This window comes from Glarea lozoyensis (genome assembly GCF_000409485.1).
Source record: "Glarea lozoyensis ATCC 20868 chromosome Unknown GLAREA13, whole genome shotgun sequence".
Taxonomy (NCBI): Eukaryota; Fungi; Ascomycota; class Leotiomycetes; order Helotiales; family Helotiaceae; genus Glarea; species Glarea lozoyensis.
The window spans coordinates 610,653-635,922 of NW_007360987.1; the positions used below are offsets into that span (position 1 = coordinate 610,653).

A 25,270-nucleotide genomic window follows, 5' to 3' on the forward strand; every position below is an offset into this window, starting at 1 on the left:
TGCTGCGTCGGTGTATCGAGTGCAGGCCGTCTCAGCATCGTAGTAGCTACTTCTTGGGCTACGCCATCTACAGTCTGCATCTGACCCTATCTTTTTGTGCTCTCTTGATATAAGCCGTGCGCTGGCTTGCCATTCCACGGTTTCTTTCTTCTCTCCTCTCACTTATTCGTTTCTATAGCTATTTCGCAGAAGGCAGTTCATTCATTCTTGATGAGCACTGGCGACACTAGTGATTAGCAGAAAGACGACTTCTTGAGACTAAATACGAATATCACAATGGTCTCCCATAGCCCCCCAACATCCGGCCACCCTTCGACCGAAAATGACACCAAGGACGTCAGCGAAAATTATATCTCAGAAAAACCTTCAACCTCGGAACTCAAGCATAGCGTGGACGTGATCCATGGCAATGCATCGAACGACAAATCCGTCGACACAAACTTCCAACCTGGTGTGCAAAAGGCTGAAGCGATCACAATTGCTTGGTCGTTGAAAGCCTTGATTATGGCCTATGTCGTGATTTGGCTTGTCTACTTTGTCCAAGGCATCGTCACTGGAGTCAGCGGTGCTCTACTCCCCTATGTCACTTCTGACTTTGCGGCACACTCACTTATCCCTACAACGGGTGTGGTGAGCCAGGTGGTCGGCGGAGTCACAAACCTCTGTATTGCAAAAGTCCTGGACATCTTCGGTCGTCCCCATGGGTTCATACTATGTGCGTTCCTCGCGACCATCGGCCTCGTCATGGCAGCTTCCTGCAACGGCGTCGAAGCATATGCTGCATCCCAAGTCTTTTATACAGTCGGAATCAATGGTCTCGGTTACTGTCTCAGCGTTTTTATTGCCGATACATCTTCACTCCGTCATCGAGGTCTTATGCAAGCCTTACTCAACTCGCCATACCTAATTACATCGTGGCTTGCTGGTCCAATCTCTACATCATTTTTGAACGGTTCTGGTTGGCGGTGGGCTTTTGGAATGGAGAGCATTCTTATTCCGGTAGTCGCTCTTCCGCTGTTTGGACTTTTCATGTTTCACTACAAAAAGGCCAAGAGAGAAGGCATTATCCCAGCTCGCACGCAAAGCGGACATACACGCTGGCAATCTGTAATGTACTATATCGATGAGTTTGACGTTGTTGGGCTACTGCTTATATCTACGGGATTTGCCTTCTTTCTCTTGCCATTCAATCTTTACACCATGGAAGCCAAGGGTTGGAGTTCCCCTCTCATCATTAGCTTTCTCGTCTTTGGAATCTTGTTCATAGCTGCGTTTGTCGTCTGGGAAAGATTCTTTGCTCGGGTCTGTGTAACCCCGTGGGCAATACTTCGAGACCGCACAGTCCTTGGCACTTGTATGGTGGGTTTCGTGCTCTTTGTGAGCGCAACTTGCTGGAATTCATATTTGAGCTCTTTCCTTCAAGTGGTCAATGGTCTGAGCGTAACTCAAGCAAGTTACATAGTTCAGTCGGGTACGGTCATATCAGTCATCGCGAACCTTGTTGCTGGAGTGACTATCTCATATTCCGGGCGGTACAAACCGATCAGTCTTTACTTCGCCCTGCCTCTGATAGTCCTTGGTACAGGTCTGCTGATAAACTTTCGACAACCCGATCGAAATGTGGGGTACATCGCCATGTGTAACATATTTGTCAACTTTGGGTTCGGGATTTTGATGCTCACAGTGGAGATCGGCCTTTTAGCTGCCGCTGCCGTCCAGCAATATTTCGCTATCAGTATTGCTCTGTTGAACCTGTTCTGCTACATCGGGAGTGCCGTCGGTTTTACAATCTCTGCTGCCATCTGGCAAGGCACGTTTCCAGAGAAATTAGCTTTATACCTCCCTCCCGAGAGCCAAGAGAATCTTACTACCATATATAGTTCTATCGAGGAACAGCTCTTCTACGAATGGAACTCGCCTACTCGTTTGGCAATTCAACATGCGTATGCAGACACATGGCGGCTTCTGCTGATTACTGGTGCGGCAACCTGGGCCCTGGGGCTGGTAGCCATGCTTGTGTGGAAGAATACGAATGTGAAGGGCGTTAAACAAAACAAGGGCTATGTTGTATAATTCCGGTGCTGACATGAAACACTATCTTTTATTCCATTTCTGGAAAGGGTTTCCTACGTGATGGTTTTTCTGGATGGAAATCAAGAAAGATAACGGCAGGTAGTTAGGGCAATTACATATATGTTGCTAGTTTCACGCGACAAAAGTCGTCCCACATGTATCTGAATCATCTTTTAAGAACAATGGCCTTTAGTGTAAATGCTTGAGTTTAATGCCTCCTCTGTGGTGTTGTATGTGCGATAACAATCGCTGAATTGCCGGTGACTTAGCCAACCACAATGACTGCCGGTTCAATAGTTTTAGAGATACGGATGTATATATTATGGAGTCCGCTGGTGAGACTACATCGCAGAGCGCAGTTTAGGATACATGGCCACCTGGCGACTGGTTGAAGACGCTGCTGGCTGGGATTAAAGGAAAGAATTATGTTTCAAGTGTACACCATATCCACGACTGTCTTTGTTTATCTATGATAAAAACAAGCAGTGGAAACTGTGAGCAGATTTTCGCGCGTGTTTCTGGTTGCTAAAGGCGCAGTCCGTGCTAATTGACACATCGCCACTGTGCACTTGCTGGAGATTTTTCGATTTATCGCGTGCGAGAGTCTTTATGGCTTTTCATCGATATTTTTTGTTTAGACCATATCCGTTAACGAGCCAAAAGGAAGAAGTAGCACGTGCATTAAATCTAAACCATTATGGCACATATGGACACTTGTTAGTACGTTTACGAGCAGTTGAATGTCGAATACAAGTATGTCTAGTGACTTTTTTTACCCAACGCTCAGAAGAATACAGGACCTGCAATAATTCAGACAGCAATTGAAGGTCCACTGCTTCATTCAAAGCTCGTTAAAAATTCCATGTGACCGAAAAGAAGAATTCCTGAGACGATGTAGATTGTGAGATGATATAAACTTTGATCTCCTCAGACGGACAATGTAAATTCTATTAATCCATTTCCTTTCCAAGAAAAAATAAAAATAAAAATAAAAGAATTGGAAGAAAGGAAGAATGGTGGTGAGTTCAAAGACATGGTGAAATATGCCGTCGAGAAGGGCCTCGAATAAAGCGGCGATTCACTGACGAACTGAAAGCTTATGGCTGAACCTCGATTCCTTCATTACTCATTGAGGAGAATGGCACTAATGCTATTCTGACCCTTATTACAACCCGTTAATAGTATCTCGGATATAAGATCGAGATTCGAGATTTGAATAATTGTATATGTAATACAATTGTAAACGCCGTTGCTGCCTACCCAGTCCTTCATAATCACACGACTAAGCTGAATCAACTTTAACCGACCAAATATTTGCGAATGGGTCCCACTCGTGATCCAAATGTCTATCATACTCCATTATATTCGCGACTGACTCTGCTCTCTCAGGGCCATACAACATCTTGATAAACGCAAAAGTGACATCAATGCCCGCTGAAACACCCGAAGAACTCCACACTGGTGTGACTCCCGGGGTATCATCAATAACCCATCGAGCTTTTCTTACCCATTTGACCTTTTCCCCAAGGAAAACTACAGTGTTCCAAGTACTTTTGTTTGTTGTCGCTCGCCGATTATCGAGCAGGCCAATACCTGCGAGGATCGCAGAACCGGTGCAAATAGTTATCACGTATTTTAGTTTAGAGAATACGTTTTGAATGTAACATTCAACAGGCGCTCTTTTCACTTCATTACGGGTCCCGAAGCCTATGGGCAATCGTCAGATTGTATTTCAGCTGTGGAGAAATTAAATAGCCTTGTTTGAGTCTTCTAGCGTACTAACCTCCGGGGATGATCAGCACCTCTACGTCAGGTGCATTCGCGAACGTATGGGTTGGCAAAATCTCTTGTCCGAACGATGACGACACAAAGGTGTTTGGTTCGGGGTTGGTTGATACTGGTGTTAATGACTCGGCTAAAATAGCGAGTTCCATTTGGTGGTCGCGAGACAGTACATTTAAGACGCTGAGGGGTCCGAAGACATCTGTAGTTTTCATGGTGAGATCAATACGGATGGCGTGAAGTTTTTCGTGAGATTCTGGAAGAACAAACTGTCGACTTACCAAGCGCCTGAAACCCAGTGAACACGACGATAGCATATTTAGTAGGTGGGTTGCCACTGTATCGTGTCAACGTGAGGTTTCACTAAAGATATGAATAGAAGTGAGGAGAACAGACATCATGTTGAGGAAATGCCCGTTCAAGTCCGGAATATTTATTGAGTCTGGGAAGGCGTGGTTGTGCGATATGGAAAGTTTTGATTGTTAAAGCAGTAAGCTATGAATTGAGCTTCCCGACAGTAAAGCTCCATAAGCACCAGAAGCATCAGCAGAATGTTATGGTTTCACTTTCTCATAGCAACACAATCTCTAACCGAGAAATCCACTAGGTGGGCCTTCAAGATTATGGATATAGCAACAAATTGAGCAGGGAAATTTTACCTCAAAACAATACAGAGATACTCAAAACAGTAGAAGCGTTAGCTGAAGAACTGTTTTTTGGAAAGAAAGTTAAACCAGACGTGATTAAAGTCCGTGGGTCTCAAATATTTCCTAAAAAGTAATTCCGTCCAGCCTATCGTCGTCTAACATCGTGCAAGGTAAACAAATGCCCGTCTTACAATACTCGACCCACCATTTCAAAATTCGCTTAGTACGCAGATTTTCTTCTTTACCCCCACGAGTTCTGCGGCTTGAAATTTGCTCAAACACTCTCGATTGGAAAGCGGCCAAGGCTAGTGATGTCCAATATTAATTTATAAGCTGTAGGCCTTGCAGGCGCTCACATTTGGAAAGTTAAACCTACAGGTACTCGGACTGTCCAAAAATGTGTTCGCTCCACTTTTCATAGGCGACGTCAAGGGTTGTTTGATCCATGATCAGGGTAATTGACCAATATAGCTCTATAGTTCTCGCCCGCTATAATTCCTAAGATAGTAATGAAAAAAAGACCCTTAAAGTGGCGGCGTTGTCGTTAAAGAGGTCTAACCGTAGGGTATTCGAAAGAGTCTACCTAATAAGTACCCCTACTTCTAAAGATAATTAAGTATTTTAAGAGTTTTAAGATATATCCTTCATCGTTCGAAGAAAGTCACATTTCCCTGTATTTCAAAGCGGAGCGAAGACATTTTTGGACAGACTGAGTAATTGAGTAATCGTTAAGACAGCCGAGGAGCCCAGCTCGTAATCCTGCATACCAAAAGGTATGCCAATGTCATACTAGCGATATACGTCTTCGACTGCCATTTGAAAACCACATACATATCTCATTTCACGATATGACCTATTTCGCGCTTCCTTCAATGGCATTAAAATATTCTCTGATCCCATCAATGGTCTTCTCCACCAACGCTTTCTCAATGGCGCACGTCGGCCAAGCAAAGCCAATCGTCAAGCCCTCATTATGGAGGACAACTGTTATCTGCAGACATCCCCCAAGAGCAAATGCACACCTACTAACCGTTGCTTTTCCAGCTCGCCAGGTTAGCTCGGTCCCGGGTTTCACAGCCGAGAAAGGCAAGTGAGGTCCAATGTACGCCAGTTCTATAGATTCAGTGCGGGGTCCACCAATCAATGACTCCAAGAATACTTGAAGGTCTGGGATATTCTTTAACCCGGCGATGTTGAGATATGCTTCCCCAGAGGGTGAAGTTCTTGAGAAATATTTTCTCGTGTCTGTTTGAACCTTCCGAGCGGCATTCCAGATCTCGAAAGTCTCAGTAGTGTCTTGCCCGAAGAAATCCGAGCGAAAAGTTCTGGTTCGGAAGGCATCGAAGAAGTTTCCCATCACGCCGTCGACGACTTTTGGGGGTAAATCAGGCCGTAGATCGACCGGGATATTGACATCCATCGACTCCGTCGTGGCCGGGAGGTTGGTGTATAGCACTTTTCCGATGAGAGCATTGAGCCCAGCAGGTGTGGCCACTTTATTCTTCTTGCATTCTTGTGTGAACACCACAGCTGACGGGAGACAGAGCGTGGCGTATCCAGTATTACTGGGTATTTCAGGGCGATTGCCAAGCCAATCATTATGAAATGTGACATTAGTCGTTGGGGGTTCGTTAGGGATCGGTAGAGAATGTATTGCCTCAAGGGATGGACCTATTCCATCATCATCTTTTGAAAAACTGATGTATTCGACGTTCAAGTCCAGTGAACCGGTGGCACATAGTGCAGAAAGATCATGTAAAGCTTTATGGAAAGATCGGTGTAGGATTTGGAATGATGCTCCATCAGCTATTGCATGATGAGCCATGAAGTTAGCCGTGAAATGCTGCTTTTCTGAAAAATCATGGAGGATGATCAATCTCCAAACCGGCGTAATGCCACGTTCTGATTTGAAATTTGTGTTGACTTGCTGTTGTAAAAGGGCATCAAGTTCAAAATCTCTTCCTTTGCCCTCTTCGGGGATATGGTCTTGCCGGTAGACAAATGAAGTGACCTCTCTCAGATCAATTGACGGTAGGCGAGCATAGTACGACTCTTCCCCCTTCGCAACGATAGGCACTGCAAATAGCGTAGGATATTCCCGAAGAACTTGAGCCAAAGCCAGATATATAAGAGTTTGGAGATCAAGGATCGAGAAGTTCCTAGAACTTTGGTAATGTACCGAATAACCTGCGGTTGTGTAGAGATCCAGTTCATGAGCAACTGCTGCCATTTCCTCCAACTTTCCTTGAAGACTCTGTCAGAAAATTATTTTTAAAATGATCACTTGTGAAACTCGCATACCTGCTGCTCGTAGCCTCGTAAGTTGATCAACTTGCATGATGAAGAGCTCGGTCTTACGCTAGCGCACGCAATGCAATGAATTACCAAATTTATCTTACAATGATCAACTTGTCGTCGAAGTGCAAGCGACGGAAATTTCGAGAATGACAAAAGGTCCATAGATGTGGGCATGGGAAAAGATCCTAACATTTCATTGCTATTCCTTTAGCGTGTCACCTCTGTGTAACTACAGGTCATTCCTAATCGGCTCCCAGGGTCTCTCCCGTGTCCAAAATCAATTACAGTGAATAATGGGCTCAAATCTCCTCACTGCTCACAAGCATTAGCCTTGGCGGCAAGTAGCCTGAAAGCAGCTGACGTGGCGATATCACAGTTACAGGGCTTGAACAGGAGGATTTCTTGGCAATTGTCGCCTTTCATCGTGATGCTCATTTTAGCATGATAGCGAGCAAGAAACACATTTGTGGCGTCTTCAGTTCTGGGTCAGCCGACGGCACAATCCCTCATACCACTCATTCTTTGATGCCCAAAATAAGGGGGTTTCAGCGATCGCCACTTTCAATCAAAGTTAACGGTGTTTCCCCAGCCATTGCAAATCAAAATCAAAACAATCCAACAATATCAACAAGAACTTCCGTCCTGAAACATCAAGATGCAACAATATCCTCACCCATTCAGCCAAGCTGCGAAACTTGATTCAAGAATCACCCTCCCTCGTCCAATCTACGACCCCGATCTTGTACAAATCCTCGATGCGAGTAATATTCCCGAGGAATTCGATCTTGACTTGATGCGCGGTATCTCCAAAGAAGAACACCAATGTGCACACGGCGATGCGGAAACTATGATCTTTAATGCACATACAATTCTCAAAGACAAGCCGTATCTACTCCACAAAGAGCATAAAATCCAGGGCCCTGACCAAAACACAATCATCCTTTCGGTTTTCACACCAAAAGAATCATCCCAAACTCCACGGCCGGTTTTGTATCATATGCATGGAGGTGGTCTAGTCAGCGGTGACAGATTCACAGCCCTTACGCCTATCATTGACCTTCTTGAAGGCATCGATTGCATTGTTGTTTCTGTTGAGTATCGTCTTTCACCAGAGACCCCTCAACCAGGCCCGAGCGAAGACTGTTATGATGGGCTTGTTTGGATTTCAAAGAATGCCATTAGCTTAGGAATTGATCCAGCACGGATCGTACTGTTTGGTATATCCGGTGGTGGTATAGTGGCAACAACAGTGTGTCTCATGGCAAGGGACAGGAAACTATCTTCAATACCTATCAAAGGTCTCATGTTATATGCGCCTCAACTTGACGATCGTTGCGAAACGTTGTCAGACCAACAATTCGAATATGGCAATCCTACTAGCACGAAGTGGGTTCGCGCGTGTTGGGATCTTGTGCTTCCAAATATTCGTGGGACTGATGAAGTCACACCATATCATGCACCAGCTCGAGCTGAGGATTACTCCCATCTACCATCTACCTACATTGATGCTGGCGAGTGCGAGGTCCTTCGCGATCAAGCCGTAAGCTTTGCTACGAACATGTGGCGATGCGGATCCACTTGTGAGTTACACATCTGGCCTGGAGCTTACCATATTTTTGAGATGATCAACAAACCCGATAATCTGCTTATTCAGTCAGCTAAAGCAGCAAAGAGGAACTGGCTTCAGAGGATCATGGCTGCTCGTCCCAAAATTCAAGTTGCTGAGCCTGAGATAGTTGGGCATGATGGACAATGACTACGAAGCGACTCTGCTACAGCAAATTAACATAGGTTTTCCTGAGAACATAACCTCAAATTTATTATATATACTTATCGAACAAACGCGTCTAAACCGTGGGTGATATTTAGACTGTGGCTTCCAGTGTCTTTACCCCTCCGTTTCCATATGTCAGTGTGTATTTGATAAATGAAAGGATGACAAACATTTTCCCCAATCTCTAGCATATCTTGGTAACGCTAACTGCGCGATGTGATAATTTCAATGATAGTTTGAATGAGGACGCTCTTGGAAATGCAATTCAAACTACCAGAAGACCAGAAGCCAGCATTTCTGCATTGATGCTAGAGCGTGATCAGTCTTCATTTGACGTGGGAATCAGACGGCAGTAGATGAGGTCTATATCAAAACTCGGCTTCTGTTACTAGTTTTTAACGAGTGTACATGTGATAAAGCTGTTTCTATTGTCTAAAGCGGATTAAACCTCCCTACAAGCTGTTTCTCAAAGAAGTAACACAATTAGAACGAAATGCAGTACTCTGGTAATCCAATATTTTCCACCGAAGCGACGATAGCAGATCCAACGTGAAAAATTCCACCAAATGTCCCAACATCCAGCTTTGATTAGGACATTTGATTCGTTTGTGAAAGGCAAGCTGGGGTGTTCACAGAAGCATGTTTTGTGAGCCAACACCCACAAAAATCTGACTTTGAAGTATCTGAGAATGGTTGGATGTTTTCCAACGAAATATACTTATAAAAGGTGCCTAAACAAATATTAGACATGATGAGCATCAGCATGAAAAGGTTTGGACTTACGCTGGAGAGCCATCGCATCAAGTGCAACAGCTGATTGCTCAAAGATTTCTGCAGTGTGGAGACTATTGACCGGATCCAGCCGTTTTGGAAACTTTTTCTTCAAGTTCGCCAGTTTACTTTTGATGGCCCAATGCTCAGAAGAATTCTTCCAAATCTCTGACCAAACTTGTGGACCGTCAAATTCAGGGGTGGAGCTAGTGATTTCCAGCATCCATTCTGCGAGATTCTCATCTGCATTACAAGGCCTGGCTCCGTGCCGTTCGAAGTAGCTAGCCACCGTCTTGCAAGAAACACCTATTTTACCAAAATATAGCTGCTTTCCTCCCTCCGCAAGCAAAATTAGCCGATCAAAGGACTGAAGAATTCGTGTCGAAGGTTGATTGACTGTACATAGGATCGCAAGGCCCGTCTGAGCAATCTTACGTAAGAGGGCACATATGGATAAAGCAGCCCGGCTGTCGAGCTCTACGGCGTGTATAACAAGTCAGTGAAATAGATCTTCCATTAATGATGCCAACGTTACTTACTTGAAAGCGGCTGTTCGAGCAAAAGCACGGTTGTAGGCTTGGCAGCAAGCTCAACTCCAATTGCCAGTCGTTTCATTTGTTCGCTGTTCAGACCTGTAAGACAATCAGCAAGCTCCAGAGATCACAATTCTCTGATTACTCACTTTCTCCAGATGCTTCAATAACCGTATCGGCAAGTTTTTCCATACCAATCAAGCTGATCACTTTTTCCACGTAAGTGATCTTTTCAGCATATGGAGTAGTCTTTGGTTGCCTCAACATAGCACTAAAAATCAACACTTCTTTTACTGTTGCCGTAGCGAATTGCAAATCTGGCTGGTGGACAATTCCCGTGGTATTTTTGGACGCCATATCTCGCGGTTTGCCGTTAATTAAAATATCGCCATGAATGATACCAGAACCCGGACAATTCCCGATAATATTGAGCAGAAGCTCTTTGCCAGCACCACTGACCCCCTGGAAGAAAATTTTGAATCAGTAAATTAATGGACGAACAGAAAGAAGGACAGTTACCATCAAAATTGTCATCGTCCCACCCCTGAGCCATCCTTCTACATGATCTAAAACTCGTACTGGCTTGTCGCCCTTTTTGCAATCATAAGTAACGCTTTCCCATTGGAAAAAGTTTTCGTTTCTTTGCGGCTGATGATTCTCTTCAACGACAACTTCCTCGATCAGTTGCGCTGCCTGCATTCGTTGTTCTTCTACGAATTCCTCTTCTGTCATTTCTTGAAAGTAACTTGGACGACCTTTCTCGCTGATGATTTTCATTCTAGGATTCTCCCTGAAGTCCCCCATCGGTGCACTCATCCATTCTCCGTCCGCCATTAGAGCGACACTACAATGCCAAGGAGTCGTAAACCCAGTCTTAGTATTCAGTAGACTCATGGAAACTTTATGCTCCCCGGTAGATTGATGAATAGATAGTCGTAAGTGGTTTGGAAAGTTCTCCTTGATTGCTCCCGCGAAAGCCTATTTGCAGAGGGAAGTGTTAGGAGCTCGGTTCTAAAGATATCTCACACCATTTAACTTACGTATCCTCGAACAAGCATTTGCTTAGCCAAGTACTTGGTCTCTCTTTTGTAGGAGTTACTAGTTCGTGTTCCACCAAGTGTGAAGATATACCTTAAATCTGACATTAAAAATCTTCGATATCCCTGGTAGGTCAGTCGTGTATCCTCGTCACTGGCAATTAGACTATTAACGTCAAGATCATCTCTGCCAAACCTGTTAAGAACAGATCGGCGAAAATTAGTTGCGTTAGCCACATAATGGATTTCATCTAGAGTTTCGGGTAATTCGAGATCTACAAGGTCTCGTAATCTAGAGAATCCAATGTGGGTAAATCCATTTTCGGCTGCCATTTCTCGTAAAGCCTCCCCGTAAAGCCAGGTGTCTCTATCCGATATACTCAACAAATCTAGAAATGTGGGTCAGTGAAAGATAGTCGTATATGTTTACATAACGAACCGTTATAAACAAGTCCGTCCGAAATGAGGACAACCTTAGCACCAGGTATATATATTTCCTCAATACGCCGACACATATTATCCAATCGAGCCAATGCGATCTCTTCAGCCTTATCAGGTAAGAAACCAAGAACTTTGTAGACCTTGTTCGCTGATTTGAAGGGAAATGCTGGGAGAGACATCTCGATCCGGGCTCCCTCTTTGACGAATTTGTTAAGGACTGATATGAACTTAGGTCTTCCGGCTTCAAGCCGGTCCCGACAATCATCAAATTTGTTCAAAGCGTAATCGAAAATCATCTCCAGAATCGTGGTGGACATAAGAGTAGTGGAGATGTCCTCTTCCGTAGAAGTTGGGAGATCCAGACTTACGATTGCACCGTCCTCGAACGTCTGCGGGATGATATTCACTTGTGCAATACTTTGGACAGAGCTACTGGAGGTCTTGTTCTCGGAGAGGGTGTTGGTAGATCCATTGCTTGTCGCTTGACCATTTGTGGCCGGGGATACATGTGAAACAAATTCCATAGCTTGATAACACAGATAAAAGTGGGTACGTTTGGAAAAGCGAAATCACAGATGATCGTTCAGTGAATGACTCAGAGAACACTTGTTAGATGCTTGATATCAATTTATGTAGCTTCTTCGAAGAATAGCACATGTAATAATTATTGTGACATGATGTCGTGAGGGACTCGCTCTACGGAATCGGTAGTCACAAGGGAGTTGCTATACAGCATTAGCTTTATTGAGCCACTACAAGCTCGATTTAACTCAAAATGCTGACCCGAGCCTAACCTTGTAAAAAACAAAAATTTGCGCAATCAAGCGCCCATTCTCATGCAAGCCCCGTTCGTATGCAAACGCCGTGCTTCTGCATGAAAGCCGCTGGTTACATCAATATCATCAATCTGCTCCATGGTCGTCTGCTCTGACAGACAACTATTGCAAGTCTAGAAGTATTATAAACGGAGGACTTCCAATTGGACTGCTATCGGACTCTTGTATAATATTTACAAGCCTATTATGGAAAATTAGGTGACTGAACACCACCTTACACAAGTTCACATGTCAATCTCACAGGTGTGGGCGGGAATTCATGGCGCATGACAGATCCAGAGTACAAATACCAAGATCATGGACTGAGAGGGACCTGAAAAGTTATCGACTTTGCCTGTTGTAACAGTACAAAGTTGCTATTGAATCCTCAAGACACTTTTTTCACAAACAATAGCATCCATCAGTCACAATGACAGCCAACAATTCACAGAACTTTGGCAAGAGACTGATTCCTCAGATTCTGGAAAGCTTGGCTCTTGCCGAACCAGACCGCAAAATCTACTCCTTGGCATCGATGTCAAATGGTACTATGGTCTTTCGGCCCGTATCTGCTCGGGCCTTTGCTAAGGCGGTCGACAAGACTGCTTGGTGGCTACATGACCAAACGAAAGGACAGAAAAGAAGTCATGATGGAGACGACGATACACATCATGGTGAAACCAAAAAGAAAATCTTGCCAGTTGGTTACATTGGCCCTCGTAAGACACCGAACTTGTGGGGAAGGCTGCTTGCTTATGAACCTGATTAGATGACCTCAGACACATTCTATTGATCTACGGTGCTATTAAGGCTAATTGCGCAGTAAGTTGATGGTTACTTTTATGGGAAATAAAACTAATGAACGTCTCGTCTAGGCCTTGTTTTTGTCCGCCAAGAATACCACTGAAGGAGCACTGGCAGTGCTCAACGCAGCTGAATGCAACATATGGATCAATCCTCAAGGACAACCCACGCTCCCTTTAGTTGAGTCATTTACAAAGAAGAATTCTATGATGGTTCTTGAACTGCCTAGGCTAGAAGACCTTCTCGACACTGAAACTACTGAGCCATTTCCATTTCAGAGCACCTATAATCAAGCTGCGAATGAACCGTTTTGCATAACACATACTTCTGGCACCACAGGGGTCCCAAAACCAATTATTTGGAGCCATGGGTTGATCAGTTCTTTAGACGCTGTACGCTTGCTACCCCCCACTGAGGGTGATTGTGGATTACCTCCCTGGACCGATAATTGGAACGAAGGAGACACCATATATTCCTCATTTCCAATGAGTCATGTTAGTATATACAGCCACCTTGTGGGTTCAGAAACCGAAGCTAATTTTTCGGGGGGAAAAAGGGTGCTGGCATTCTCATGGACGTCGTAGTCCCTGCATTCTTTAAGCTTCACTGCGTTCTGGGTCCCGCCGGAGTTCTGCCCAATATATCACTTATTGAAGATGTTTTGGATTATGGGAAAATCGATATCTGGCATATGGTTCCATCACTCGCCGATGAACTAGGAGAAAACCCAACAGTCTTAAAGAAGTTTAACTCTGCCAAATTCGTTTGTGTCTCTGGTGGTAAGTAATTATTGAATGTATAACTATAATGATAACGGAAACTGATTCTCCGCGCGATTTTCAGGTCCGGTCACCCCAAGCATCGTTACAAGAGTCAATGATGTCGTCAGAGTTATGAACTTGACCGGAACGACAGAAGGATTATTTATGGGCAATCTTTGGCCTGATCGTCAAGACTGGCATTGGTTTGCATTTCACCCACTTGCGGGATTCGAATTTAAAGAAATCGAACCAGGTGTTTACGAGCACTGGGTACACAGACTACCTCAATGGGACTTATTCCAAGGTATCTTTTATACCTTTCCAGATCAACAGGCCGTCAATCTTAAAGACCTATATAAACGACACCCGTCCAAACCCAATCTGTATGCATATAAAGGCAGAAGCGATGATACAGTAGTCTTGTCCAATGGCTTCAAGATAGCGCCCTCGGACGCGGAGGCTTTAATCACGACACATCCTGCAATTGATGGTTGCTTAGTTATTGGGAATGGGAAACCGCAAGCTGGATTACTCATTCAATTAAAGGGTTCCATAACCAGGAACAATGATCTCTTTGACAGTATCTGGGAGACGGTAGACCGGGCAAATCATTCCGGTTTCCAAAAGACAAGGATATATCGAGACTTTATTGCCTTTGCAGAGACAGAAAAACCCTTCATCCGTACTGACAAGTTGACGATTAAGCGACGTGCCACTTTGGAGCTCTACACAGAATTCATTGATCGTTTTTACGCCACCAGAGATTCAGAACCAACCCATGAGGAGTTTGATGTCATCACAATAGACACGACTTCAGACGAAACTGTCCTGGAATCTGTTCGCAAAGTCCTGTCCTCACTAATTCCTGAAATTGAACTCGCAGCGCCAGATGAGGATGTCTTTGACTTGGGACTGGACTCTCTGCTTGTATTTCAAGCAATACGAACCATCAGAGCGGCTACAGGATTGCAAGAGCAGCTTGCCCCTAGGCATCTTTACTCGTATCCAACGCTGGCTGCATTCTCGGCACAGCTTACAACCATATTGCAGCAACAAGCGAAATCAATGACCAAGGCACTGACCGCTGGATATGTCCATAGGTTAGACAGCCAAGCAATTGAGCAGTCGATCCCAGAACACCCAAATGAGTTGACGAATGGGTCGGCAAAAGAAAATAGTGTTCGAAACGCGATACGTGAACATCAGCGACGCACCGGATTCAAAATGAATCCGTTTGATGCAGTAAATCCGAACCATTATATGGGGTTCACATTTTTCTTCGCGTTGCCCCCGGGATCCAACTTCCAAGAAGCTTTCAAGAGTCTTCAAGCAGGCCTCTGCCGTGCTTTTCAATTCATGCCAGAACTAGATGGCAAGATGATGCACGCATCAGAACATGAATTCGGTCATAAAAAGGGCGAATACTCCATCACGATCCCACCTCCTTCAATGGCAACCACCTCTAATCCAAGGCAACTTGTCTACAAGGATATGTCGCAAATCCTGCCCTCATTTCAAAAAATGCGGGAGAGCCATTTCGCGCCTTCCTTGTTTGCAGATAATATTGTACTTGATTGCTATCCCTTTCCAGATATGCCAGCCGACATCTTGGTTGCTCATGCCAACTTCGTGGAGGGGGGATGCATTTTAGCAGCAAACTTTATTCATACCTGCTTTGATGGTCTTGGCGTCATGGTAGCCCTCAAAGTTTGGGCAGAATGTTGTAGATACATAAAGGGAGATCTTTCAGCAACATGTGATTGGTATGACCCCGAAAGCTTTAATCACAATCTGCCTGAGATCCTGTACCAGCAGGAGGGGCACGCAAAGGCAGCCCAGGATGTTGACCCTGCTGTATGGGACTTCTTGCCATTCTTCCCGCAAGATGACACTTTCAAAGGAGATGAAGTTAAAAACAAGAAGACCGATAGCGAGACTTCACTTATCAATCCAAAGTTAGTCTACCGACGCCAACCCCAGTGGCCCACGGCTCCTTCCGATCGCTCGTTAGCTAGCACTTTCTTTTTGATCTCACGTCAGAACCTCCAAAAGCTTAAAAACGATGTCAACTCAGATCCCCAAGTAAAAGGGTTAAACACGTCAATCAGTGACATTGTCCAGGCATTCCTGTGGCGTACATCAATCAGAGCACGATACCTGGTAGCAAAGGAAGTTCGAGGACAAACTTTTGGCCCAAATGAATTGTCTATTCTAGAGATACCAATCGACGGCAGGCTCTACTTTTCCTCCCAACTCCCTTCGTCATACACCGGCAGCTTACTTATCATGAGCCGAACGATCATGTCTGTAGAAGAACTGTGCTCGCCAAACACAAGTCTTGCCAAGGTTGCACATCTGATCCGTAAAACGATCGCCAAAGTCAACACTGACTTAGTTCATGATGCTTTCACTCTTTTGAGATCCATGACAGATTACACAAAGCCTGCAACTGCGAACATGGGGCTTGAGCACATGAATGAGATGATCTCCAACATGATCTTGTGGCAGCCAGAGGATAATATTTCCTCTTTCGGTGAGGGAATTTTTGCAGGAGGCAGGCCAGAAGCTGTGCGGCCACAAATTGAGCGTGGGCATCGACGGTTTCGATTCTCACTCATCCATCCTTTGAGAGCAGATGGCGGCGTAGAACTCGAATTAGGTACCTTACCAGAAGAGCTGAGAAGGCTCCAGACTGATGAGCACTTTACGAAGTATGCAGAACTTTATGATATCAAGCCGGGAACAGGTTGGTAGATGGCTTAGTAAGAATCTAGGTGAATTTGATGCATCTAGATGTTGAGAGATTGGGCGTAGACAGTCTATGCGCAGGAATGCGGTGACAACAGTCACATACTCCATAGTTTTGTTCATGTTAGCTTCCTACAGGGGATTAATTTCAAATTTCTAGATTTATTTTCAGCGCTGTCAGAACGGTTCTCCGCCCGCTTTCGTATAACAAGACTTTGACACGAAAATTCTTCAGTAAGGGTTACCCTGTTAGACTTGTGCTGCAGACTACCAGACTTAGAGAGAACGCCAAATCCCCACAAGTCTTGGTTTTCGGACGCATGAATATGAGTTCTACAATTGGCTACAAGCGGGATAATATGTGCTCACGGCCTGGCCTCGAGAAGAAGCACCACTACTTGAAAGAACGCGGTTTTCAGTATCCTACACTAATGCCAGTAGTTTCTTGGGGTATGAGTCCGATTGGACTGTATGAAAGCCCATTGGTAACATGATATGTAGGTGCCGTTTGTTATGCGTAACAGCTTTATCATCAAACCTTGAGGAGAAACGCCATCACTTTAGAATTTCTTTTCCCCCGGATGTGACCTACAAAGGCAACCAAATCGTTCCATACAGTCATACTATTGACTACACAGAAGTGGTCCGATAGTGGTATTGCCATATTTTTAAGAATAGTGATTACATCTGGAATCACCCGCTCCCCAAAAGCCATCACACTTTTACTTGATGAGCTATACCAGGGTGGTGTAGACCCTCCACATCTACATTACACAAGCTAGTAACGATCGTCGTCTGGTGAGGAGAGCCTCCCCATGTCTTGGAGCGTTTCCCGAGCTGTACCCCCCACGTTTCGTAACATGCTCAGAAAAAGAACCCCGTGTAGCACAAGTTTTATGGCGCGTAGCTGAATGTTTTCCAATATGCCAAGCTTACGCCGTTATGGTTTGCTGGTCCTATCTCCATTTACTAACTCAAACTCCCTCACCAGGAGTAAGCGCTGGGCAAAACTGTCCAATGAAATTTTTCTTGCAATGCTTCGCCGCAGTCACCTATATCAAACAGGTTACTCGAGGCTGCTTATCTGTACCGTTGGGCACGCGGGTTAGACACGGGTGAAAAGGAACATGTTTGAAAGAGCTAACTTGGGTGTTCAGCATTGCTCTGGGAGGTCTTCAAACTTGCTCATATGCATGCTGTAATTAACTCAAAATTCACATATGCGTCTAGTGAATTCGGGCTCGTTTTGGTCAACCGACTGTAACACGAAGTCTAAATGAGTAGGGTGCAAACGGTACTTGCAGCAATGGCTGACTCCTTGAGTAATATTGGTATTTTCGAGCCGTGCTTGGCTAGAAGAACCTTGATTGCAGTAGATTTCATGGAAAGAATCTTGGTTAACAAGTTCAGTGCGCAACAACACTTGCAAAATCACTATCAATACTCTCTTAAACCAGCTTTGCTGTACTATCATCGCTTGCACTTTCAGACTCCATCCCGGCTACCAACGAACCCGCCGACAAGATGTTATCAAATGATCTCGATAAAGAGAATGAAAAGGCCGTTGCTTCTATAACTTTGGAAAATGTCCATGGTCTGTCTCAAAAAAAAGAGATCACAAAAGTTCATGACTAAACAGAACACAGAATTAGCCAAAAGCAATGATTCAATCACCGAGAAACAAAGTAAAGACTCGAAACTCGATGAAAATCCTGAAGCAGCATATGCAACAGGACTGAAATTGACCATGATTGTGGTCAGTCTTCAACTGACAAACTTCTGCATCGCCATTGACAACACGTATACAGCCCTTTCCTTTACCCTCCCTTTTAAGCTCCTACTTTTTGTCGTCTGGAGGGTTCTTGGTCTTTTTCACGGGTCTTGTTCTTTTTTACGCAAATGGGAAAAATGTGTGCTAAGTCTTCCAGAATAATTGCCACAGCTATACCTAGAATTACCGATGACTTCAAATCCTTGGGCGATGTAGGATGGTACGGTTCCGCCTACTTGCTATTTGTTTCGGGATTCCAGCTATTCTTCGGGCGACTCTACAGTTTCTTGAGCATGAAATGGCTTTTCATTACCTGCGTCTTAGTTTTCGAAATCGGATCCTTGACCTCCGCCGCCGCCCCTAACTCATCTGTATTCATCGCCGGTCGAGCTATATCTGGGTTCGGTGCTTCTGGGATTTTTACGGGCGCACTCACTACCATATCAACGATTCTGCCACTCGCGAAGCGCGGTCTGTTCATTGGGCTCATCACTGCCGTCTATGGTGTGGCTAGCATAGTTGGACCATTGGTAGGAGGTGCTTTGACTGATCACGCGTCTTGGAGATGGTGCTTCTATATCAATCTGTAAGTCAATTTGCATCCATTTTTCTCGCTCTATTGATCTAATCTCATATAGACCTCTTGGTGGATTCACCAGCCTAATTCTGGTATTGTTCCTTCATCCTCTAAAGTCACCGCCAAAAGAAACCAAAACCTGGAGAGAAAAAGTTCTCCGGTTCGACCCACTCGGCACGATCTTGTTCGCACCATCAATTATATGCCTCTTACTTGCACTTCAGTGGGGAGGAACAACCTACGAATGGAGAAATAGTCGAATCATCGCCCTCTTAGTGGTGTTTAGTGTTCTTCTTATTGGTTTCGCAGTAGTCCAACCATTGATGGGCGATAATGCGACTGTGAACAAGAAAGCTGTGACTTCACGTCACACTTTATGCGCCGCGCTCTACTCTTTTTGCGTCAGCGCCTCTTTCTTCGTCATGGTGTACTTTATTCCGATTTGGTTTCAGGCTATTCGTGGGGCTTCTCCAGTACAATCTGGAATTGATCTTTTGCCATTTATGATTAGTATCATCGGAAGCATCATGCTTGGTGGTTGGGCTTGTAGCAAGATTGGCTACTACCATATTTTCATGTTTGCACCCATCACCCTCGGAGCAGCTGGTGCTGCGCTGATCTACACGTGGGACATCGATACTTCCACGAGCAGATTAATAGGATATCAGATTCTCTATGGCGTTGGTATTGGACTTGGTTTACAGCAAGCCTTTGTAGCTGTCCAGGCAGGTTCAAACATCGATATACCTAGCGGCATAGCACTTTTGTGCTTTAGTGAGAACTTCGGTGGCGCTGTCTTTGTCAGTGTAGCCCAGAACCTTTGGGCCAACAAGCTTGCACAGAAGCTAGGTCACATTACCGGTATAGATGCAGCTGAAGTCGTCAAGACAGGGGCAATAAAAATTACAGCCCTGACGCAAGATCCTGAAACACTAAAGGTAATCAGAGCTGCTTATAAGGATGCTCTGCGTCAGGCATTCCTGGTTGCTCTTATCCTGCTAGGCATTGCAATGATCGGCACTCTTGGAGTTGACTGGAAGAATATAAAGGCAAAAGACGAAAATGGGGATAAGAAAGATACTCCCAATAATGAGGAGGCTAAAGAAGACGGAAATGGAGGAGAGGTTAAGGTATCTATATAGATGGATTAAATCGAGAGATTACAAGTATGTAAGAAAGAAAGTCTAACATATTACTCTTTGATAGAAAATCTCTGGAATGTAGACTAGAACTATTTAGTCTCGTATTTATTAATTCCAGAAACTCTTGAACTCATAATAATTTTAGTCACGAGAGTATAGAATGATAGAACTTACTAAGCTATTAGAAAGGTAAGAATATTTATAATTTAAATTATGAAGTATACAGATTACTCAAAAAGACTTTTATTTTCATTCTTTCTTTTTACCTTTATTTAAATGCTAAGACGTTAAGACGTCGATACCAAACGCAAAATCAATTAACCGAGCCACCCCCCTGATCCACCCACAAGCCCAATACAGAACCATATAACCCCCGACGGACCACCCCAAACTGCTCGTCAGTCAGACCAGTCCGCAATTTTCTCGTAAAATATTTCATACGCTGATCCTTTACGCATCATCTCGCCACGAACCCTGGCATATCTGAGTCAGCTTAAAATGGGTATGTGATCGGATCGAGGGATACGATGGATAGGTCGGCAGTGTACCTAGGTCTCCAAAATAGCTGATGGATGATTAAGTGTTTCTGTATTTTTCGATGAAGGAAACTTGATGTGTGTACATGGCAAATGTTGTCAAGGTCACTTATTCAACTTCCACTTCTATTTTCTTCAATTGTATCCACAAAGTATACAGGTATTATTCACAAACAACCCCCATCACAACTTCCAACATCACAACATCCAACATCACCAATCCCCACCTCACCAATCCAAATCCAAACAACCTTCAATCAATCGCCCAACCCTTCAACCATGTCTCCAACCCCCACAACCCTCCTCAAAATCCTCACCACAACCTTCCTCACCAGCCTATCCCTCCTCACCATCCTCGTCATCCTCCCCCTCCTCTACAAACTACTCGGTCCCTGGATCCGGGAGTGGCTTGGAATTTCACGCAACAAAACAGGCAAAGGATGGGGATACGGATATGGAAGTAGGTGGTGTGATGGGGTTGAGGAGGTGGAGATGGAGTGAAGGCAAGGCAGGAAATGACCATTAGCGATGATTTTTGAGAATGAAGGCCGTTGAAGGGGGTTTAGAATTTGATACTTTATCCATATTTCATCCGTGGCACATACATGCGCCAGGTCCAAATCCATTAACCATAAATTGTAACACCGGAACCCAACGCACCGTGCTATCCATACCATACCGACCAGTAGTCACCTTTTCAACTTCAATTTCGCCGGAAACAAAACCATACAACCGAGATAACCTCAGAACGTCGCCTTGGCTACCTCCCAATCTCACCAAGATAATTTTAGCCGCCACGCTCACCAAACTCCCTAGCCCAATCCTCAAACTCCTTTAATCCTTGTTTACTAACACTAGGTCGAATATTTACAAGACTGGCTTGGAAATCCTCCGGTCCGATGGGACGGATCTGGTCCATGCTCATGTGTAGTAGTGCTTCACCGAGACTTCGAAGGGGACCCATGGCAGCGTCTTTAGCTAGGGCTGTGATGTCGGAGCCTGAGAAGCCTGTGTATCACGTATTAGCAAAATTTACTAGAAAATGATGTGAAAGGAAATGAAACAGCATACCATCAGTAAGAGCAACTAGCTTGTCAATGTCCTTAGGTCCCAGACTATGTTTTTGGTGACCCAGCAACGTCCTCAATTGCACGGCCCTAGTCTCGTCCTCGGGGAGTGGAATATACTGTCGTCTAACAAATCGTCTCCTTGCAGCCTCATCAATAGCCCACGGTAGATTCGTAGCCGCAAGAACCAAGACCCTACTTGCATCCCCACGTTCTTTATCCTTCTCACTCTGTTCTCTTCCGGCAGCTGCTCTCTGAAGATCACTCCATTGAATCAAAAATTCAGTCTTGATCCTCCTCGTGGCCTCATGTTCGCCCGATCCACTACGCGAAGAGAGTAGGGAATCAATTTCATCGACAAAGATGATACTGGGGGCCAGGGCTTTAGCGAGGGAGAAGAGTGCTCTGACTAGCTTTTCGGACTCTCCCAGGTATTTAGACGTGAGACTGCTTGCAGATATGGAGAAGAAGGTAGAGCGTGATTCGGTGGCTACAGCTCGTGCGAGCATCGTTTTTCCGGTTCCTGGGGGCCCGAAGAGAAGCATGCCTCGTGCTGGCTCACGAAGACCCATGAAAAGATCGGGTCGAAGGAAGGGATAAACCACTGCTTCTTTCAAAGCATTCTTCGCGATATCCAGACCTGCGACATCCTCCCAATGGACTTCGTCGCCCTGAACGACGATCTCATTGAAAATTTGTTTAGCAGCCCCTTCATCAACTCCCTTAGGTAAATTCTTCATCAAGTGAGCGACCTTCAGTTCCCAAGCTGTCTGATTAGGTTCTTTTTCCATATCAGAGTCACCAGATGGAGGTGTTGTCGGGTCAGCCAATATCGCATTCTCTTTCTGCTTCTGTTTTTGCCGCCTCTTCGCCTTAGAAGCCTGATTACTACTGCTATTCGTGTCATCGTCGACACTCTGCGATGAAGTATCTTCATCTTTCGACTGCTTTGTCTCTTTCCGTTGCGCGCGTCTCGCATCATCTCTTTCTTGATGCCTGTCACGATGTCGTGGTGAAGAAGGCTTGTTTGCAACAGGTCTTCTGGGAACCCTGCCAGGACTCGACGGCTGACCGGTTTCTCTCTCGGCTTTTCGCCGCACTGGCATGTCGATTTGTGCCTTCATCTGTTTAGCTGAGGTTTCGGGATACTCTTTTAGATATGTAGGATATGATAATGGCTCCAATTTCGTGGGGGCTGAAGCATGAGGCGGGACCATTGGAGGGGTTCTCTTTGGCGGTTTCGTAGAATTACCTTCGGCTACAGGAGGTGTAGGGGGTTGAATGTCAATTAGATCATGGACGGCCAAACTATTTAGCATAGAGCCCGCAACAGCACCAGGTTGTCCAGGGTCCGTTGGAGGAAAAGGATAACCATTCGACCGACCACTCCCGCTGTACAAATCCGGATTCCCAGTCAATAGATCCGTAGGACTCTTATCTTTGCCCTGAGGACCGGGTACCATAGTCCTCGTCTTACTATCATAGTGGACATTACTGGATGATTCAGATCTGCCAGCAGTAGCATCGCCATGGCTCTCTCTCCTCGACTCGCCCAAACTCGTAGAACTCTGATCAACATCGCCATCCAGACTCCTCCCCAGTCTGTCCCTTCTCTGCAATGACTGCCAGGCCAGAGTTGCAGCTTTGTTCGTGACTGGATTCTCCTTCTTGGAACTCCTCTGTGGTGGTCGAGGACTTGGTTTTCTTCCACTCTTATCGCTTGAACGCAAGGTATGTAACATCTGCCTCCCCTTTTCAGGACTTGGGCTTCTCGACGTCTTTTTGGTTGGTGGTTGTAAGCTTGTACTGCTCGGGGCGCTCGATGCAAGCGGTGCGCTGGTAGTCCGTGAACTACTTCTCATATAACTTCCCATGTAACTTCCATGCGGTTTCTTCCCTACTACCGCTCTCTCGGAACTATTCTTGCTGATCAGACCCGGTCGTTGAGGTAGTGGCGGTGGTTTACTAATGCCCTCGTAACTAGTCACTGGGATCGTTCCGTTTCCAATAAACCCCTCCTTCTGCTCTCCCTTCGGTATCTCCTCCGAAGCTCTAGGCGTGCTTTTTCCCTTCTTAATCTTCCCACCGGCCGCTCCAGCTTCCTCCTCACTACTCAGCTTCTCCTGTCTACTCTGCTTCAGAGCCTCAAGTAGATCAACCCTTTCTTTACATTGCATCTCCATATCCCTCAAACTATCCTTCAACGCTTTTTCGGTCTCGGACTTCGGAATATAACCAGCTGGGACGCGGTACGCATTGTGGTAGTATATTTGGTCGAGGGCGGAGCGCCATGATCGGAGTGCTTCTGCTTCGTTGCCCTATTCATGGTTGTCAATTCTGATGTTCTGGTGGTGGGCTGCGCCTGCAGAAGAATAGCGATAGAGACAGACCTGTCCTTCAAAATACACAGCCGTAGAGCAAATTAAGTAGCATTCATCGTACGTCTTTTGCAGCGACGACGACGTTTTGTTTCGCATCATGGTTGGGTGCTTGCCTACTGAACCCTCATGGGGACGCTAAAGTTATCCCTCCTCTCGAGATGTAAACAATCTTTTGCGATGGCGAATAACGAGGAAACAACGTAACTAACGATTGTCGAGCTTGTATTTGCGATCACAGACTGCTGTCTGGGTTGTCTGCGGGATAATGGCACCAAAGTGGTCTGTTGATGTCTTTCACGAGGCTCGCGGTCTTTGAATTCGATTGCCCACGTTCGACCTGTGACGTAGCGGCGTGGGACGTGCAACGACCCCTTCCTCGACGAGAGTCACTTGTCTGATGCGAGGCACGATTCTCGCTCCCGGGTTGCTCAACTGTGATAATTCAAGTATGTTTGATTTTAGTCGGAATAAATGAGAATTTCCAAATGCTGTTCTCCAGTAATAAAAGTCCAACTTCACTGTACGGCAACGCTCTTACCTAGCAGGGCTCACGGCTCGAAGCGAAAGATGGCTATGCTTGATGGCAAAGCAGTGCATTTCATCGATAGATGCGCGTCTTCTCAGCCTCAATACCAAAATTCATAAACCAAAATTCAGAATACCTGTTGCAGCGGGGCTCATGATCTATCACTGAATAAGAGTCCGGTATTGTGAGTCCTGATCCTCTTCGCTCTCATCTTAGTAATATCGTGATAATCACAGCACTGCTTCTCAACCACTGGAACTCGAGAGCTAGTCATTTTATCATGAATTGTCAAGCTCTATCCACTAAACACCAGCGTTGATCTCATATAAGTACATGGCAGGTATCGTCCCCTTCGAAATCTAAACAGCCTCCTGCTCGCAGATGCATACACATTCATCTCCCAGCGCCCTCGTGTACGAATCATTGTCCAGAGACAATCGACAAGAGCAGACATAGTACAGAAATTAAACGCCCTTGATGGTTACCCAGCTTTCGTTCGATGGTCCGCTGAGTGGAAGCAAAAGTTTCCCCGAGTCCCGAGAATTTATCAATCACAAAGAACTTGATCGGACAGCGCTTGTTGATCAAGCAATCCACTCATTTCCTGCCCGCCCAAAAAGTGACCAGAGAACCGCTCTAGAGAAGGGAAAAGTATGGTGATAGAATATTTACAAGCTCGATGTTGATTTTGTTGATTTTGTTAATTTTGAAAAAGACGACAGCAAACGAATCATTCGAAAACGCCATTGCTCGGTCTTGCGTGTGTGGTAGAAGTGGCAGTATCCA

General features: G+C 45.2%; 8 protein-coding genes across 8 annotated transcripts; 4 read left to right on the forward strand and 4 right to left on the reverse strand.

Moving 5' to 3' along the window:
• Window positions 1–276: 276 nt before the first annotated feature.
• On the forward strand, window positions 277–2,073 carry GLAREA_10144 (MFS general substrate transporter; the record flags this gene model as incomplete). The annotated part of the gene is made up of 1 exon (XM_008080194.1): window positions 277–2,073. One exon carries the CDS (start codon window positions 277–279, stop codon window positions 2,071–2,073), a length of 1,797 nt encoding a protein of 598 aa, XP_008078385.1.
• Window positions 2,074–3,355: 1,282 nt separating this feature from the next.
• GLAREA_10145 (Class I glutamine amidotransferase-like protein) lies at window positions 3,356–4,070 on the reverse strand (the record flags this gene model as incomplete). Its single annotated transcript, XM_008080195.1, has 2 exons — window positions 3,356–3,780; window positions 3,857–4,070. 2 exons carry the CDS (start codon window positions 4,068–4,070, stop codon window positions 3,356–3,358), a joined length of 639 nt encoding a protein of 212 aa, XP_008078386.1.
• Window positions 4,071–5,355: 1,285 nt separating this feature from the next.
• On the reverse strand, window positions 5,356–6,840 carry GLAREA_10146 (uncharacterized protein; the record flags this gene model as incomplete). Its single annotated transcript, XM_008080196.1, has 2 exons — window positions 5,356–6,746; window positions 6,804–6,840. The coding sequence occupies 2 exons, from the start codon at window positions 6,838–6,840 to the stop codon at window positions 5,356–5,358; spliced, it is 1,428 nt and encodes a 475-aa protein (XP_008078387.1).
• Window positions 6,841–7,455: 615 nt separating this feature from the next.
• Window positions 7,456–8,556, forward strand: GLAREA_10147 (alpha/beta-Hydrolase; the record flags this gene model as incomplete). Its single annotated transcript, XM_008080197.1, has 1 exon — window positions 7,456–8,556. One exon carries the CDS (start codon window positions 7,456–7,458, stop codon window positions 8,554–8,556), a length of 1,101 nt encoding a protein of 366 aa, XP_008078388.1.
• Window positions 8,557–9,162: 606 nt separating this feature from the next.
• On the reverse strand, window positions 9,163–11,880 carry GLAREA_10148 (P-loop containing nucleoside triphosphate hydrolase; the record flags this gene model as incomplete). Its single annotated transcript, XM_008080198.1, has 7 exons — window positions 9,163–9,305; window positions 9,358–9,822; window positions 9,885–9,977; window positions 10,028–10,340; window positions 10,398–10,856; window positions 10,919–11,304; window positions 11,355–11,880. The coding sequence occupies 7 exons, from the start codon at window positions 11,878–11,880 to the stop codon at window positions 9,163–9,165; spliced, it is 2,385 nt and encodes a 794-aa protein (XP_008078389.1).
• A 721-nt stretch (window positions 11,881–12,601) lies between these two features.
• Window positions 12,602–16,490, forward strand: GLAREA_10149 (Acetyl-CoA synthetase-like protein; the record flags this gene model as incomplete). The annotated part of the gene is made up of 5 exons (XM_008080199.1): window positions 12,602–12,890; window positions 12,941–12,993; window positions 13,047–13,469; window positions 13,532–13,754; window positions 13,819–16,490. 5 exons carry the CDS (start codon window positions 12,602–12,604, stop codon window positions 16,488–16,490), a joined length of 3,660 nt encoding a protein of 1,219 aa, XP_008078390.1.
• Window positions 16,491–18,008: 1,518 nt separating this feature from the next.
• On the forward strand, window positions 18,009–19,974 carry GLAREA_10150 (MFS general substrate transporter; the record flags this gene model as incomplete). Its single annotated transcript, XM_008080200.1, has 4 exons — window positions 18,009–18,078; window positions 18,131–18,284; window positions 18,413–18,841; window positions 18,894–19,974. 4 exons carry the CDS (start codon window positions 18,009–18,011, stop codon window positions 19,972–19,974), a joined length of 1,734 nt encoding a protein of 577 aa, XP_008078391.1.
• A 1,323-nt stretch (window positions 19,975–21,297) lies between these two features.
• GLAREA_10151 (P-loop containing nucleoside triphosphate hydrolase) lies at window positions 21,298–24,057 on the reverse strand (the record flags this gene model as incomplete). The annotated part of the gene is made up of 3 exons (XM_008080201.1): window positions 21,298–21,518; window positions 21,582–23,895; window positions 23,968–24,057. The coding sequence occupies 3 exons, from the start codon at window positions 24,055–24,057 to the stop codon at window positions 21,298–21,300; spliced, it is 2,625 nt and encodes an 874-aa protein (XP_008078392.1).
• Between the last annotated feature and the right edge of the window lie 1,213 nt (window positions 24,058–25,270).